Below are 18,504 nucleotides of genomic sequence, written 5' to 3'. Positions count from 1 at the left end.
GAGGGTCATTTTATCTTCTCTATTTTGCTGGTCATTGCGGGTTGCTTAAGGTGGGGGGGGCAGGGGGGACAGAACATCAGTGGATTTTCCTGCACTGCCCTCTACTGCCAACTTTGCTTTTTACACATTTAATGCATGCTGGTCACCCCTCCAGGCTCGGCCCTGCTTAGTTTCCCAAAGGTGACCGGACCGGGAATGTTCCGGGTGCTTTGGCTGTCGGCTTTGTCTCCTACATGCACGCTGGTTGGATTGTTAGGTGCTTCTCACTCGGTAGAAGTCAGTGTTTGGATGACCACAAATTTGAAAACTTGATTGCAAATTTACTTCAATGGGGAAACGCATGGCAATTGTGTCGCTTGGTACTGTGGAAACTTATCAGGGCCCTCTTAAAAAGCAGTCCTGAGACTCGGTGAGGCTTTTCTGACGAAACAAACGTAACAGGAGTAATGATTAAAATCTGCCTGTGCCACAGGTGTCGTTCGAGGCGCACAAGGAGCGGCTGGCTCGGATGTACGCGGATTTCCAGCGGCGGGAGCAGGAGAACGGTGGCCCGGCAGAGGCGGCCGCGGGCACCGTGAGCACCGTGTCCGGCCTCTCGGACGGGGCCGGCCTCGCCAAAATCACCGAGCTGCCCGGGGAGGACGCCGCCGATCCGTACGAGGGATTCCCGTCGAGCTCCCAAGGCGCCGACAAAGCGAAGAGGGGCAGCCTGCTGAGGGAGGTGGCCCAGATGGGGCAAGCGGCGGCGCCGCCGCTGGAGGGCGGACCTCCTCGCGGCTCTGCGGACGATGCTGGGACGGTGGCCCAAGACGCAGGAGAGGCTGAGGCCACGGAGGAAGGAGAGGGTCAAGTAGAAACAGTAGAGGCTCAAGTAGAAACAGTAGAGGCTCAAGTAGAAACAGTAGAGGCTCAAGTAGAAACAGTAGAGGCTAAAGTAGAAACAGAGGCTGAAGCAGCAGAAGGAGAAGATAAGGCTAAAGCAGAAGAAACGGAAGCTACGGCAGCCGAAGGAGAGGCGGAAATTGAAGGAGAGCATAAGGTAAAAGAAGAAGAGACTAAAGTTGATGAAGAAGATATTACTGCAGAAGCAGAGACTACAGCGGAAGAAGATGTGTCTGAAATGGAGACTGAAGAAGAGGCTCAAGTAGAAGTCGAGGCTGAAACAGAAGAGGCCAATGAAGATGGCGACAGTCAGGAAGAGGCCTCGGAAGAGGCTGAAACTTCGGAAGGAGGCGTCGTCCAGGGAGAGGACGAAGACTCGGCAGAGACCGCAGCGACGGAAGGAGCCAAGCGGACGGAAGGGGCCGAAGCCGCGGCACCGGGAGACCAGGACGATGGGCCCGCAGGGGACGCCACCATTAGCGGAGGGGAGGAGGAGGAGGCGGCGGAAGGGAAGGCAGCGATTGCGAAATCCGCAACGCCCACGGACGACGATGACCAAGCCTCGGAGGTTTCAAAGGAAGCCTCGGTGTCCTTCACCGACGCGTCGGCCGACGGCGAAAGGGATTTGGCGCAGGCGGCGGAGCTGCTCGTGGACAAGGTGTGCCGCACCGCCGTGTCCGTGATCAGCAGCGAGGCGGCGGAGAAACGCGGTGACGGGGAACCTCGGGCAAGCGACCAAACGGACTGCATCGCCGCCGCCGCCGACAAACCGAGTGAATCCCAGCAGCCCAGCGCTGGAGATGATGGCGCGAAAGATGACGGCGCTGGAGACGGCGGCGGTGGCACCGAGGAGAAATCCCAAGCAGAGAAGCCTCGCGGTGATGATGGTGGTGGTGGTGGTGCTGTCACCGCCCAGACCTCCACACTAAGTCCTCGGGGCGAGGCGACGGCGGAGCTCAATGCCAAGACCCTGGTGGAACAGGCCATGGAGCGCGACGTGAACATCCAGATGGCAAAGACCGCTCAGGTGACGACCTTGGTTGATTGATGCTGTTCGCGACAAACTCAATAGAGTGCCACAAATAGTGTTTTACGAGACGGAATAACAGTACTGTCTATTCAAGATTTCATTATCCGTACTTTGATGCAAGCTTTATAAATTGTTATCAGTTGTAATATTTGAGTAAAAACAGGTTGAAATGAGTTCAGCTAAACGGTTTAATGTTTTTGATATCATAACAGTTTTACATATTGAACAGTTTTATTTTATTACAATGCTATCACCTGATATCGCATTTGCTTTGTTTTTATTTTGGAAAAACGTGTTTTTTTATATTCCAAATATTATAAGCACCACGGGTATTAGCCACCTACATTGTTGGAGCAGGTGCTGTTCGTGACAACCTGTTAAGGCCAGGACATCACACACCATGCCCACCTTTGTTACCACGATGCTGGTACTTATGTATTTTATCAGCTGAGTTAACCTTATGGTTCAAATTTTAACCAAGTAGGAACTAAATAGAGTGACCTGGTAACCCAGGACGGTTGCAGAATACACTTGCCGCTAACGTTAGTGTTTCTAACACGAGTGTGCCACGAAGCGCCGCGATACTTAAACAAAATCTCGCGTCTTTTACGGTGTGCTTCGGCCGTTGAGATGCAGTCCGCACGTAGATGGTGTCTAAATCCAAATCGCGTTTGTCGATTTCTTAATGGTCTTTATCTCCCGCATTTCCTCTCTCCACCAGAGTGCGCCGACGCCGCAGCAGGAGGGTCAACCCGGCGTCGTCCTCAACTTCCGCCCCTCCACGCCGCCCATTTCCACCACCGCCAGCACCGCCGCCGGCGTCGCCGCCAGCGCCGCCGCCGCCGCCACAGATGAAGCTCGCGAGAAGGTGGCGGGCGCCCAGCAGGGCGGCGCGGCGAGGCGCGACGGCCCCATGAACGCGGGGACTCAGGCCGCCACCTTCCGGATCCCCGACTTCCAGTGGTCGAGCGTGCACCAGCGTCTCCTCGCCGACATTCTCTTCGCCCTCGAGTCCGACATTCACATCTGGAGGAGGTGACGAAGGCCAGAGGTCGCAAACGGGTTTTGATTCCTTACCCGTACCCGGCCGCACCAGGGTCGCAAATGGGTACCCGTACCCGGCCGGGCACGGGTACCCGTTCCCTACCCGTACCCGTACCCTACCCGAAATGAGTGACAAACGGTTACTCGCCAGTGACTCACGGCCTACCCGTACCCGGTCGCACCAGGGTCGCAAACGGGTACCCGTACCCGTACCTGGCCGGGTACGGGTAGCCGGGTATCGGGTAGGGTACGGGTATCGGGTACCCGGTTGCGACCTCTGACGAAGGCCCTCCTCGCGTTTGTTGTCCTTCCTCCCGCACCTCCAATTTGCACGGGTTGGCTACGTACGGTGCGAAAGAAGTTTAACATACGTACGCACATACGACGATGACGATCGCCAGTGGGTGCGCCCAGAGAGTCACATTTCAGAGGGCGGAAATCGTTTATCTACCAACATTGTACGTGTACACGTACTAGTTAGACCTACAAGTGCACCATCGGACACTGTGTATACTTCCGCAGATACGTATAGGCATACATGAAGAGTTACAAATATGCACGCATACTATTCAAGCGCAAACATCACGCACACCAATCGGGCGTCGCGGTAGCGAGATGTTAACTTCTTCGCCTGGTATGCAAGAGGCCGTGGGAGTGATGCTAACCCAGCCGCCTCGAGTTGGCATGTTCTCCCCGTGGTTGTGTGGATTTTTCTCTGGGACCTCTGGTTTTTCCCTCCGCGTTTCGAGTATTTGGCGGCTATAAATTTCCACATGATGAGCCTTTTTTTTAGCTATCATTTGTGGCCAGGTCAATTCTGAAAAAAGCTGTGTATAGCTTGGTGGGCCTTACCTGGTAAAATCGCATGCAAAATATACGAATCAAAGATGATTGATTGGCCTGCGCACTATTCAGTGATTGTATCAAGAGCGTAAGAAGTGATTTTGATCGACAAGTCCAACGTGTGTTTGGGTAGTGCTCTTGATGGACTGGGATGTATTCACCCGAATATAAGAGCGTCAGACAGCCGCGAACAGCGCCTACCAACCACTTCAAACGTGACCGGAAAAGTCTTTAACGTCCACAGTGCAACGAGAAGGCACTTCGCATTGAGGATGCTTTTAGCATGATTTTGGGTTTCTTAAACGGCTTCTTACAATACATTGCATCGCCAGGGGTGTGCCGTTGACTGGAGCGGTGTGGCTAACCCGCGCCGGTGTGTGTTGTCGAATCTCCCCGCGTTGCGCAGCCACACCACTAAGCTGCTGATGGACTTTGTGAACAGCAGCGAGAACTACGTGTTCGTGCACAACATGCTGCAGATCACCTCGCACCTGGTGGACAACCTCATCATGGTGGGCGGGGGCCTGCTGCCCATGCTGCAAGCCGTCACATCGCCCGCGGTATGATACCACCCATCTACCCGAACCCCGTCCCCCTACCCACCAATGCATTCATAGGCAGCTACGGTGGAATTTGACCCATCGGCCGCGTGTGAACTGGCCTAGCGGCATTCGTTCCACCACGGCACGCTATACCATGCCATGACACGCTGCTACAGTCGTGTTGTGCCGCTCTGCACCGTGACTGGTGCTGTGTGCTTCGACCCGTGCCAGCCGTGACCCATGTCACGGCGTGACCCGTGCCAGACGTGACCCGTGCCACGCTGTGACCCGTGCCACGCCGTGACCCGTGCCACGCCGTGACCCGTGCCAGACGTGACCCGTGCCACGCCGTGACCCGTGCCACGCCGTGACCCGTGCCAGACGTGACCCGTGCCACGCCGTGACCCGTGCCAGACGTGACCCGTGCCACGCCGTGACCCGTGCCAGACGTGACCCGTGCCACGCCGTGACCCGTGCCAGACGTGACCCGTGCCACGCCGTGACCCGTGCCACGCCGTGACCCGTGCCAGACGTGACCCGTGCCACGCCGTGACCCGTGCCAGACGTGACCCGTGCCACGCCGTGACCCGTGCCACGCCGTGACCCGTGCCAGACGTGACCCGTGCCACGCCGTGACCCGTGCCAGCCGTGACCCGTGCCAGACGTGACCCGTGCCAGACGTGACCCGTGCCACGCCGTGACCCGTGCCAGACGTGACCCGTGCCAGACGTGACCCGTGCCACGCCGTGACCCGTGCCACGCCGTGACCCGTGCCACGCCGTGACCCGTGCCAGACGTGACCTGTGTTAGACGTGACCCGTGCCACGCCGTGACCCGTGCCAGACGTGACCCGGTCCACGCCGTGACCACTGCTGCTTGCTTCATTGCAGGACGTTGACCTGGATGCGAGCCAGCATGTGGATAGCCTGCCCAGCGAAATAGCGCTCAACTTCCTGCACCGGCTGCTGAACCTGGTAGATGCGCTGGTCTTCGCCAGCTCCCTCAACTTCAGCGAGGTCGAGTCCGAGAAGAACATGAAGGCGGGCGGCCTGCTGCGCCAGTGTCTGCGGCTGGGTAAGCTGCCAGCGTGTTCACACGTGCCTGCACAGACAAAGATGCTCTGTATAGCCTTTACCAGGCTGTTGGGGCAAGAGCTGTTAGCGAGCACCTGTGAAGGCTTGCACAGTGCACAAGGGGGTGGTGTGGCCAGCACCACGCCAGTGACGGTGTTTACACACCACGTATATTTACGTACACATATACAAGTACATATATACAAGTACATATATACAAGCAAAATACAAAATATATACGTGCAGTTTTTTTTACTTGCGACTGATTTTTTTTATAAATTTATTAGCTTGTTCTGACTTTTGAGACGCTTTGAAGACTAGTTTTCAGCATAATTCTTCATGCTAAAAACAAGCATGAGGAAGAACTAGGCTCAAACATTTAACATCTCTCTTGTAGAACCGAGTCTTCCCTTCTGTCCCAAACACGAGACTCGCAGCAATTCACCTCCCTCCCACACCACCCCCCCCCTCCAATTTATTTCAAGACAAGACTCCACCATTACTATGCAATGCACTTGATCGTCTCTGCCATTCGTCTCGTCTGTTAGTCGCATTCGGCGAAAGGTGGGAGAACATTGCCGCCTAACTTACGTGGATGAGACTGCCCACATAGTTAGATGCAGGCATCTTGAGCTTAAGCATTGGTGTTAATAGATCACTCGAGGCGTTCCCAGTGGCTCTCTCGCCCCCCACTGGTCGCTCCTCGTTTCTGAGCGTGGAGCCGGGGAAGGAGCAGTGGCGCAGTGGTGGTTCATGCGTTGCGTTGTGAACCGAACGATCTGGGTTCGATTCCCGGGTAAGGATAACTTCGGTGGCAAATTCTATCCGAGCCAATCTGACACCCCCTCCACTCCCCCACCTCCAGTTCACCAACCCACACTGACAAGAGTGGTGAAGCATGGTCAAACAACGCTCAAGACCAACACGCAACGAGGAGGGCCGTCATCCAGCAGTGGATTGACAATGAGCTGTGACTATAGAGTGGATGTATGAGCAATTAATATATCTTTTTTAATACAGCACAGTTGTTTTTTGTTCTGATTTTCATTTGTTTTACTTTTGTCATTTTGGTGACCCGGGTCACTTATTTGCAAATGAGGCCGTCCTGGTCCCTTGAATTCTCGCCAGGCTAAACAAAACCAATTCGAAACGTCGCGTAATGTTTGGAGTTTTGGCTGCTGTAGCGAGAGGTTTTCTCTGACGTTGCAGCCGGAGGACGCCGCATCAAAGAAAAGGGTCACATTTGTTAAACTTTTATTTGGTTTAGTAAATGGATTCTTAAAATGTCTTTATAATATAATTATTTTTATGCCGAGCGGCTGCTGCTGCTGTGTCCTGGACAGCGCTTTGAGATCCTTGATGAAAAGCGCCGTATACATGGAATTTTAATTATTACTTATGTTGTTTTGGGGCCTGTTGCACTGATTTTGGCGTACATTTAATACATTTTAAAGATGTAGTTAATCATTAGGATAATCATAAAGTGACTGTTAATTGGACATAGTATGTCAATTAGGACTAATTAAGATAGTAAAAATGTGTTAAGGGAGAAATGCTCTTGAAGTACCATACTCGGACAAATCGACGATTATCTGAAGCGGTCCTGGGCCTCTCCTAGATCGACTCAGCCTCAAATGAGTAGCTGGTGCGGTGTGTAAACATCGCCACTAGGGAGACAAAGACGGCCGGGCGTGGTGCTAGCCACCCACCTCGTATGCCGTTCCGGCCTTCATAGGGGCTCACTAACAGCACTTTCCCCAACAATCCATTAAGGCTATCTTTGTGCGTGCGTGCGTACTCGCAGTGTGCTGCGTGGCCCTGCGCAACTGCGTGGAGTCCCAGGAGCAGCAGCGATCCCGAGCAGAGAGCGGGAGCGAGAGCTCGACATCATCCACCGCCAAGGTGAGGCTCCGCAGGTCGTTGCCGTCGCCCGACATCAGCAGGCGTTATCCATCTACTGCTGCGTGAAGGACTCTGCCGTGCGGTTGCCTTCCCGCATAGTCCTGCGGTGCATCAATTCGCAGAGCACCGAATACACGAGCTGATTTCATTGCTGCATCTCCACGGAGCTCGTTCTCTTGGACAAGTTAGCCTCAACTAACTTGTCGTTAGTCTTATCCACTGGCCGGCCAACCTTTCTAGTGACCGTGTGCTAGCAAGGCCCTCAACGTAACCTCTCTCTCACCTGCTATCGTTTCATCATCCACGTGTGCGCGTTGTGTGCTCCTGTTGACCGATCGTTGGCGTGGCTCTCATGCGGTGTGTTGGTGGGGTCACGTTCAAGCATGCTTGTGTGCGTGCGTTTGTGCGTGTGTTCGTGTGATTTTGTGCGTGTGTGCATGTGTTTGCGTGCGTATGTTCATGTGTTTGCATGCTGTGTGTTTGCGTGCGTGCCGTGTGTTTACGTGTGTGTTTGCGTGCGTGTGTTTGCGTGCGTATGTGTTTGCATGCCGTGTGTTTGCGTGCGTGGATGCCGTGTGTTTACGTGTGTGTTTGCGTGCGTGTGTTTGCGTGCGTGCGTGCCGTGTGTTTACGTGTGTGTTTGCGTGCGTATGTGTTTGCATGCCGTGTGTTTGCGTGCGTGCATGCCGTGTGTTTACGTGTGTGTTTGCGTGCGTGTGTTTGCGTGCGTATGTGTTTGCATGCCGTGTGTTTGCGTGCGTGCATGCCGTGTGTTTACGTGTATTTGCGTGTGCGTGCGGCAGGGTGCGGCGGAGCCCCCCCCCACGGTGCCAGCACGGGACCCCGAGCGGCTCCTGCAGCCCATGGACGTTCACCGCCTGCGGGCGGTTGTGTTCAGGGACGTGGTGAGTAACGTGGTGGAGCGCCGCGGTGGCGAGATGTTAACTTCCTCGCCTGCTGTACAGAAGGTCATGGGTTCGATTCCGACCCTGATGCCTGCTGTATATTTAGAGTTTGCATGTTCTCCCCGTGGTTGTGTGGATTTATCTCCGGGTCCTCCGGTTTTTTCCTCCACATTTAGAAGTCTCCGCACGATAAGCCACTTCGTTGAGATATCATTTGTCGCCAGGTCTCTTCTGATCAAGGGCTATATTGCTAAATGGGCCTTACCTGGTACGATAAAAAAAAGTTTAGTTTAAGTAACCGATGCCCACACTTTCGTTATTGCCCCTGCAGCGGTGATTGAGCAGTGGCGCTGTGGTTAGCGTGCGGCGCTAGAAGTCTGGTGACGACGGTTTGATTCCCGGTCACGTCGAACATCAGTGGCTTGTGGTATCTGAACCGATCCTGGACACTCGGTGTCTTTCAACACTTCGCACTGACCGGGTGTGTTGAAGTTATGGTCACTCAACCTTCACGGCCGACACGGCATGGGGAGACCTTCATCCAAAAGTGGATAGGGCGAGTTGTAAATTAAATTATTTTAATGATTATAGTGCCCTGGTTACAGCCCATTGTTTTTCAATTGGACGGTTGCGAGTTCACGAATTTAATTTGGGGTCGAATAAGCACTTCACACCTCCGGCGGTGATTAAAATAGATCCCACATTGTGAAGAGTCAACCTGCTCCTGCCATAGGAATGTGGAATTTCTACCACCGGCTCGTCGCTGTCAACAGGAGACGAGCGTTTCCCTTCGCTCCCGAACAGAAAACCACTTTGTCTTTTAGCTTTGATATCGATTGCTATTGTCAGTGGCAGCAGTCGTTTTATTTTATTACTGTTCCTGTCATATTGACATCGCTAGTTTATTCATTGCCCCGTTTTACCTGTATTACTTTTATGGTTATTACTTGCCCTGCCTGTAGTCGTATTATTATTATTATCATCGTCGTCGTCGTGGCTATTATTGATGGTGTTGCTGTTCATTGTGTCGTCCCCCCCCCCCGCCGTCTCATCCCCCCCCCCCCATCACTGCGCTGTCCGTGAAGCCATCCTTCGCCGCGGGAGGGGTTCTCTCTGATTTGATGCTTTAATACAAAGCCGTTCCTCTCCTCCCCGGGGCCGCAGCAGCCCGCGGGCGCTTAAGTGTTAATTACATTACGGTGCGAGTAGCGGGCGAGTGTGAATTGAGATTTCCTTTGGAACACTCGGAGCCTCGAGGCAGCCGCCGTGGCTCGTAGGCAGCTGCACCCCCCCGCCCCACGGCCTGGGTCTAATTTTACCGCGTGGAATATGAAGACGGGTAGTTCGACGGGAAACCCAAACGTCGGATAAAACATGTGCGCATCTGTGCAACTACGCCGTGTACCGGCCATTACGAGTCAATAATAACAACAACAACAATTTAGAGCCATTTGCCAAGACCACCTCCCCATGTCGTGTCGAGGAGGTATGACCATACTTCACCATGTTTGGTGCGGTGTGAGTTGGCGAAGGGGGAGCCAGAACTGGTTCAGATAATACTCAACACTGATGTTAGCCATAGCAAGGAATTGAACTCGGTTCCTGGTTCCATGGTGCTGTGCGTTTAGCACCGCCTCATCTCTTGTTTTAGATTATTTTATTAATTGGTATTTTATTTGAAAATATGTTTCTATTTATTAGCCTTGCCTAAATCCGCCTTGAGTATCTCATAGGTTGACTTGGCCTCAAGTGAGTGTTGGTACTGTGCCTGGTACGGTGCTTCAACATCTGGACGGTGCTCGAGAGAGGTTGCTTGGCACGAGTTATGATGGCTTCACCGTTTTAGGTGTGAATCACGCCGATGGGCCTGATGAGGTGCTTTCTTGCCACCCTTGAACACTCTGTGAGGCTGACCGAGCGATGTCGTGTTTTACCTGTGTGTAACGAGGCATTAGTTTCAACAATTAAAACCGATTCTCTGGCTCAAGATACGTACATCGATTCACCCGTGTTGGATTTGGTTATTTATGAATGTGCAAATGATGTGTAAATTATGTTAATTTGGTACAACGAAAGAAACCAAATGAGAAACGATACAAACAAGATGGAAAATAAGGAGACAAAAAATATATATTTTTTAATTGAATCATGACTCTGAATTCATAGAATATCTGGCAGGTAAATCATTCCACGCTTAATATATTATACCAAATCTCAAGAAATTAATTTATACACGCCATGTATTTTATGCACATATTTTTCATATGCAATTTGAAGCGCTGTTGAGACCCAACGCCATAACCAGCGATTTAATTTTTAAGTGAAAACCTTCTGGCCTGGCTTTTTTATATTGTACAGCATTTAAAATGTGAATGTGGTGGGGGTGTTGTTTTTCTTCTACGTAATACCAGCAGATGGACAAGGTAATTTCCCACAGTTCTCCACGTTAATTTTTCAAACAATCCGGGCCAATTGTACGGTGTTGTGTTTAATTTTGCCTGGAGGGAGACAAAGCTGAAAAGACGCTGATCAGTTTTCCATCTGCTCCCAACATGTGTTCCAAGCGTTCGGCAAGATTAAATGATTAAAAGCAAACTAAATGGCTCGCCCCTATAATAAACGGTAAAGCTGTGCTGCGTCTAGGGCAGCATACACACACGAACGTACATGCGTACGTACAATTTCTGCTCCTCATTGTCAGCTTAATGCCCCAGCAAAGCCTTAAATCGCAGCTGATGAACGACGCCGCAGCCCCAGTAAACGTAAAATTAAAAACGTGGAAAAGACAGACAGCGATCCTCGCGATTCGACTCGCTTCTTTACACGCCCGCGCATTTACATAATCCCGCTTGGTTCCGGCCGTCGCGCACTCTTAATCGACAATGGGGAAGCGCTCCGGCGGGTCTGGTCTCCGTGCGCGTTCTCCGCAGATCGCTTTAAAATATTTATTTTAGCCCAAGGCCGGCGAACGGCGGCGGCAGAGGAGGAGGCCCTGGGTGGGCCGACCCCGAACGAATCGAGCCGTGCGCGCGCGTCTGCCGCACCTCAGGTGGCGCTAGGCGAAGCCCCCCCCCCCCCGCCTCGTCGCTCCTCCCGACCCCTGACCCCCACCAGCCGGCTCCGTCGTTTTCAAGAGAAACTGTTTAAATGCCACGGGGAGAGTCGGTGGACGGGGGGGGGGGGGCGGGGGGGGGTTAGGGAGTCTTGGGGGAGGTTATGATTGGTGTATGATTGTCATGTTCATAATGTTTGTGGCTATGTCGAGTTGCGGTACGGTAGGGTCTTGAAGCGATGGACATCTGTTTAGTTGCAGATTGCGCGTTGTTATTGTTGCTGTTGATTGTTTGTTTTGTGGAGATGTTTAAAGACAATTTAAACGATATTTCGATCCGATGTGGAGGAAAATGAGCCGACTCGCAGTAACTTGAGCCGACTGCTACCAAGCCCAACATCTCATCCTCGATATTGATAATTTACAAAATAATTTCTACAGTATATTTGTGACAGCTTTGGCGAAGGCTTCATGCAGCAGAGGATAGGGCATAGCTGCTGATGACACTTTGTTTGCTTAGTTCATACTTTACCCTATTATGATACACACCCACCCACTGCAGTGTATGAAGAAGTATGACCTGACACAAGTTAAAGTGTTAATGGAACTGTCATTTGGTGATCTCTGTCCAATTGTCACCTGTGAGATTTCCCAGCCACAGGGGTCCTCGGTGGTACCTTAGATTTTATTGTCAACCCGGACAACCGCTCCATTCATTTCCCCGAGGTGTACCTTGAAAAGAGACTCTGATCCTGATTCATGATCTGTCAAAGGGGGCTTTATTTCCACAAATTTCCCGTGTCAAAATTTGCAAAAGCAATGGCCAATTGTGCAGATTTGGCCATTATGGTCTCATCATCATCATCAGCAGCCATGATCTGTCTACTGCTGGATTAAGGCCTCTCCAAGCTGCCGCCATCTCTCACGCAATGTTGCGTTGCATCGAAGTCCCCTGCTGTACACGAGCCGATTGCATCGCTTTGTCTCCGCGGTGGTGGTCTTTCTTTGGCATGTTCCCCTGGGCTGCTGTTCCGTCCTCTAGTCTCGACCACCGGCCGTCATCTTTTTTAAACGACGTGTCCTGCCCCCGAGACCACTTTTCTTAAATCTGTCCAATCTACGTGCGGAATTCTTAAGTCAACATCGTGTCTACTCTGTGTTCCTATTTCTCTATCTCAGTGTAATTCCGAGCATACATCTCCCCATGCTTCTTTGCACACTTGTTATAGCTTTTGTTACATTTTCTGATCCATATACCCATATCAGGTAACATAAACTCATGAAAGACTATCAGCTTTAGGCACATTGCTATGTTGCTTTTCATTGTCAAGTTCAGTATTTTACAAAATGCACTCCGTCCTGCTGTCACTCATCTCTTTATTCATCGTTTTGACTCCGATCCCGCACCTTGGATGAGCACAGCTGTCAACGTACATGCATACGATTACGATCTGCCTTCAATAACTGGCCCAGGTAGACATGGTCCGCTATATTTTCTGTTTGGGTTTCTCTGACCACGTGATCACCTGATCAAAACAACATTCCCCACGACTACAACAACGACGACTCTTTGTTGTTTGTTGCAACCGAGTCTGAAGTTTCGCCCGAGATTTTTGGATGAGGCTTCAATTCTAAATTAACGCTGCGATGCCCCCCCCCCCCGCCTCCCCACAGGAGGACACGAAGCAGGCTCAGTTCCTAGGCCTCGCTGTCGTCTACTTTATCTCCGTGCTCATGGTCTCCAAGTACCGCGACATCCTGGAGAGCGGGCACGGCGGCCGCATGCGGAGTCTGTCTGCGGCATCCCAGGGCGGAGGCGCGAAACCCGGAGAAGCCAAACCAGCGGCGACGGGTTCCGTGCGCAGGGACAACAACGGTGAGTGGCCTGTCGCGCCGCCGGCCTCGGCTGCGCCCGGCAGAAGTCGTGCCTTTTTAAATCCTTTATATTAAGTTCGCTTGCTTGCGCGCTTGCGCGCTTACGACCGTGCAAATCTTTCGGTCGTTTTTTAACCCACTTCCCGTGATCCAATCGAGCTGACATTTTGCACACAGACTCGTGCGTGACAATTTATTTTTGTGAAAAAAAAAATTTCAAAAATTTTCCACTTTTAAGGATTTTTTTTTTTTTATATTTTATTTAAAATACCAATGTGATAAAAATGAAAATCTTACTCAAGAAAAACAGAAATTAATAATAAAATAAAACCGATGCCACGCATATAAAGGATTTATAGTGAAAAACTTAGTTTTTACGGGTTAATTTTTTACCGTCGGTTTTCCCCGTAGATGGACACTATCGTGCCGTGCATGTGTATGTGTTTGAATACCATTTAAAGATAATAGTTAATAAGAAGAAGAAACGGCTTTGTCATTCCACTGCTGGATGATGGCCTCGCTATGCTGTGTCAGTGATGGTTAATGGTTTGAAGATACTTTATCACGCTGGTCCGATGTGTTTTGGTGGAGCATAGATGAGAGACTATACACGTACAATACCGCGATGGAGTTCGCTTCACTGCCCTCTGCATTAGCCACAAAGTGTTTATGATATTTTTTACAGCCCTTTGTCAAACTCTACTGATGGGTGAAGGCCTCTATACTCCGCAGCTGGATGAAGCTGTGTCGGTCAGGGAGGGTGTTTGAACTCGCATCATCACGCTTGGCATTGTGGGTTGATAAAGTGAGAGGGGAAATCCAGGAACAGCTTCAGATAACAATTGGCACTGATGTTGATCATGGCTGGGAATCTAACTCTGTTCTCAGAGTTCACAGTGCACAATACTAACCATTGTGCCATTGCTCTGCCATAGTTAATAATAATAACTGTTATTTCATTGCTTATCCGGGAATCTATCCTTTTTAGAAGGACCTTGATTTTATCATTATGGACAGTCTCTAAAATGTATTTTGCATTTGGAAGGGAACTAAAGTACTTGGATAAAAGCAAATAAGGGGGGGGGGGGGGGGAAACAAGACCTAAAATAAAGCTGAAAATTCCACTCTGACTATCAATGTCACCACCATTCATATTCAGGCAAATATTAAAAGTAGCAAATCATTATACTTAGATCAAACAAAGATATCACTGCCTCTTTTTCCCTTCACAGAGACTGTCCCTTACCTGAGGCCTCAGTCCGCCTTGTGCCGTTACAGCTTTACCTCGGCTTCCGGTCTTCGGGCATAGCTGAGCTCTCTCGTTCTTAAAAAACAAAAATCGACATTTATTGACCCGTAAACTTATCGACGGTTATCAACGATGGAGGAATTCCTGAGTGAAGCGAGATCGGTTGTCTAGGCCCCAACCTCCAATTGATGCCACGTACAAAGCGTCCCCTAAAAATCGGCGTTGTTGCTTTCAGCTCAGAAATGACTGAATGAGGGGCGCCATTGGAGAAATTTCTGTCTGGACGTGCGGGGGAGGGAGGGGGGGAAAACAGTTTTATTGATTCGAGAACTGGGGAAGGTGCCGCAGTGTCTGTCTGCCTTGGAAGTCGTTCATTTTTAAGAGACTTGCTCAGTGCTTTCTCTTTCGTTGTCTGCACCAGAGGGAATCCGTCTTCCCTTAAGCAGACATCCACCGGTCTCGCTCGTAAAAACGAGACGTCCATTCTCAGTGCGAGGGCTCGACTCTGTCGTAATATTGTTAATTTGGCGGCGGGGGCGGTGGTTCGAGCATTGCGCCGTGAACCCGGCCGCCCGAGTTTGATTCCCCGCGATGGCTTAATTCCGTGGTGGTTCATATTTGAACCGGTTAAGGGCCACCACCTCCTGCCTCTGTTCACAAACGCATGCTGATCGGCACGGTGAAGTTCAGTCATACGACCCTCATAACCGACTTGCGGTATGGAGACCTTAATCCAGCAGTGGATTGACAAAGGGCAAAAACAAATTGAGTCTAACTACAATAACATTTATTTTAGAGAATATATGTCAACCCACGGGTGGTTGAGGGCCTTCCTACCTCGTGTTGGTTATGGGGGTTGTTTGACCATACTTCACCGTGCCGGTCAAAGCATATTGGTGCCGGGGAGACCCAGGACCGATTCAGATATCACTCGGCACCGCTGGTTGAACTGGTCGCAGGGTTCATTGTGCAGCATGCGAATAACGACCACCGCTACCAATCACCATCGTATTTTTTTTTGCAGTTACTTGACAATATTAAAAACATTATTCTGCTTCACTGCCGGGTTTTTTTTTTTACCATCTAAGAATGAAATCGCTCCAGGGCCGCGTACAGGTCAAATAGTTCCGTGACCACTGGAGGGCAGTGGAGACCGCGGCTGCGAAGCTGCGAATGCCACCACTGGAACCGTGCCGGGCGCCGTGGCCCATGGGCTGAACGGTGCTGACGGAGCGCCTCGCGCCTCGCCCCGCCCCCCTCCGCCCCCCTCCGCCCCGCCCCTCCGCCACGCCCCGCCTTCCCTTTCACTTGGACGTTTCATATGCTTGGAATTGTGATTGTGGCTTTCCCCCACCCTCGTTTTTGTTCATGTTGAATTGTTTTTCTCCATTTATGCGCGGGTGTCTTTAAAGCAGTTATACCGCTCTAGGTTTAATTCGAAAAACCTTACTTTTTATTCGAAAGATTATTGTGCATTCATGGCAATGAAGTTAAACGGAGCGGGTGAGATTGATGGTCGTAATGTGAAGGAGCTTGCATTAAAGCTTTTTGGTGAGTGAAGTATTAAGGGATTATAAGAAATATATACAAATAAGCAATGCTTTCTGAACAGATACAATGCATGTGTACAGTGGGGACTTGTATAGCTTCTCAATGCACCTGAATCTCACGAAACTGTAGAAAAACGGTGGATGGATTTACTCTGTTGCGATAGAAAGCCATTCATAGGCAGAGGTGAACAAGGAAGGCCTTAGAATTGACTTCAAGAGGTACAGGGAGAAGGGACTTTCAGAAAACGGGGGCAGCCGAGGAGAGTGAGTGACCTCCCACTGATTAAAGGTCGACTGGGGGGCTTTGGCTGAAGGCTTTTGCTGTTAAAGCGGAGAGTGCATGGAGGGTAATAGAGCGAGTGGAGAAGTAGGAGAGTGCGTGGTGGAGGGGAGTAGATTGACATTAGAAGGGAAAAGGTAGGAGAGTGCATGGAGGGGACTGGAGTGAGATGAGGAGGGGGAGAGGCAGGGAGATTTCAGCACAGATGGCGAGGGGAAGGGACTTCCAGACAATGGGGGCAGCGTAGGAGAATGGAGTGAGATTTGAGCACACGCACGGCAAATCGTTTCGGAGCCAGGGGCGGCCGTGATATGTACGGTGTACATTCTGAACGCTTATTCAGAACGTGGGCCACGGTGCACACGCAGCTGTTCAAGTTCGGGACCCGGGTCGTGGCCACCTGCCCGCCCTCCGTCACGCGCCATCATCGCCGGACACAAAAACCCAAATCGATTTGTCCCGGTCGACGGGTCTTGTGGCACCGTGAGTGACCAGGTCTCCCGGACCATCAATAACGCCTCTAAGTGGGCAGCACCAGAGTCCGACCGTCCCAGAAGCCATCGCCACTGCCACCGGCCCACCCCCGCCGATGCATTAAGCAACAATATATGGTGGGGGTTTAAAGAGAGTCAGTCCGGGGCGCCATGCTATTACACAGGAAGCTGTGCATCAGCCGACTTGCCCCCTTTCCATCGGCTCTTGAAATGATGAATAGTATTAATTTCGTCTTTCTTTTGTGGGTGCGCATCGCTAAAAGTGGTTTTAAAATCATCTTGTTTTACGAGTCTCTCAAAACGGTTGGTGCTTCAGCTGAAAATATGTTACAATCTCGAGTCATATCCTAATGGACCCGTCATTACGATCTCATTTGCACAATAGACGAGTCTTCTGAACACAATTATTCCAGGGTCCCACAGTGTAAAGTGCAGTCTGCCATACGCATCGACAATTCCACACATCTCCCTGCCCTCTCGCTCTGCCCTGAAGAAGGGCCATTGGCAGACACATCAGCCGACTATATATTTTTTCTGTTTATAATGCAGTGTGACGGATTAAATTCGTAAGGTTTTTTTTCGTTCTTAAAATACGCTCCGTCTAATAGTTTCCAGCTCCTTGTCAATCGTCCGCTGAATGAACGCCTCCTCACACCATCTTAGTCATTGCTGTTATTTGACCATACTTCACCACACTTGTCAATTGCAGGTTGGTTGAAGGGGGGTTGCCAAGGACCAGCACATATTTCACACAGCACTGATGTTAGCCATGGCCGGGAATCAAACTCAGATGGCCGGGTACATAGTCCAACGTCACTGTGCGACCGCATTCCCCAGAGATTACAATACAAATTAGTTGGTGAGCACCCAATTGCAATACATCCTTCTCACACGTATCGTCCACATCTCATATGCATCACTCCCGGTGAATATTAACACGCAGCGCAAGAGGCCAAATGAAACGCGACACGACTGCGGATGCCCTGCCCAACGCTGAGATGTGAAGTGGTCACAGTGCTCAGCCCCTCGGAGCCGGCCATGCCACCGGTGGGGTCCATGGCGGAGTGGATAAGGGGGTTGAGGAGTGTTGCCTTGCGCTTTCTCATCTGCAATCAATTACCAACTGCAAAAGCTGGGAGCAGTTGTTACGGGTACTTTGGACAGGCGAGGTCCTGACCTGCGCCTAGCACTTGTGATGTTGTGGGGGGGGGGGTAGTGGGAGCTGGGGGGGGATGGGAAGGTTTGGGGGGTGGGGGGGGGTTGGTGAAGTGGGGGTGCTGTCTGGTTTGTCTGGATGTGCTGCTGCTTTGGAGTCATGAAGGCTGATATTAATGTCATATGTCACTTAGCGTGAGCTGCCAAGCCAGCAGCAATTTATAGGCGGCCGAGGTGTGTTTTATTTGAAACTGGTAGTTTTGTGGAATGTAAGAACTTGTTTAATGGTGCAGAGCGAGCGAGGTTTGTGAGCAGAGAGGTGGGGGGGGGAAGTGGGGGCGGGGGTGCAGAGCGACGATGGGGTGAGGACGGAGAAAAGGAGAGCAAGGGTTGTGCTTTCCCCGGGAGTTGATGCCATGGCTTCTCATAGGAGTTTATCGATTTCTAAATTAAATGCATCTTTAATAGTGGCTTATCAGACAGTTGATGGATGGTGGAGCGGCGTATTGCTGTGCTGGACGGCGATTTGCGTTGGTGATGTAATTCGACGCTAAAATAACTCGAGACGAAAGGTGAATCGCATTACGTGGTCCTGTGTTGCGACTCCTTCTCTCGCGGTGGCTGCCCA

The 18,504-nt window shown here is 51.1% G+C and overlaps 1 protein-coding gene across 1 annotated transcript in view; it reads left to right on the top strand.

Moving 5' to 3' along the window:
• LOC144722679 (lipopolysaccharide-responsive and beige-like anchor protein) overlaps positions 1–18,504 on the top strand; it is a 281,782-nt gene that overhangs the window by 43,170 nt on the left and 220,108 nt on the right. Inside the window, exons 22-28 of the mRNA XM_078600981.1 lie at positions 473–1,909; positions 2,634–2,947; positions 4,206–4,359; positions 5,232–5,415; positions 7,219–7,316; positions 8,120–8,221; positions 12,948–13,149. Coding sequence (XP_078457107.1) covers positions 473–1,909; positions 2,634–2,947; positions 4,206–4,359; positions 5,232–5,415; positions 7,219–7,316; positions 8,120–8,221; positions 12,948–13,149 — 2,491 coding nt within the window. The remainder of the gene's footprint in view (positions 1–472; positions 1,910–2,633; positions 2,948–4,205; positions 4,360–5,231; positions 5,416–7,218; positions 7,317–8,119; positions 8,222–12,947; positions 13,150–18,504) is intronic.

The sequence above is a fragment of the Lampetra planeri genome, chromosome 15, assembly GCF_965212315.1.
Source record: "Lampetra planeri chromosome 15, kcLamPlan1.2.h2, whole genome shotgun sequence".
Taxonomy (NCBI): Eukaryota; Metazoa; Chordata; class Hyperoartia; order Petromyzontiformes; family Petromyzontidae; genus Lampetra; species Lampetra planeri.
Note: the sequence above shows the minus strand (reverse complement) of the source record. Positions and strands in the feature narration are given on the sequence as shown.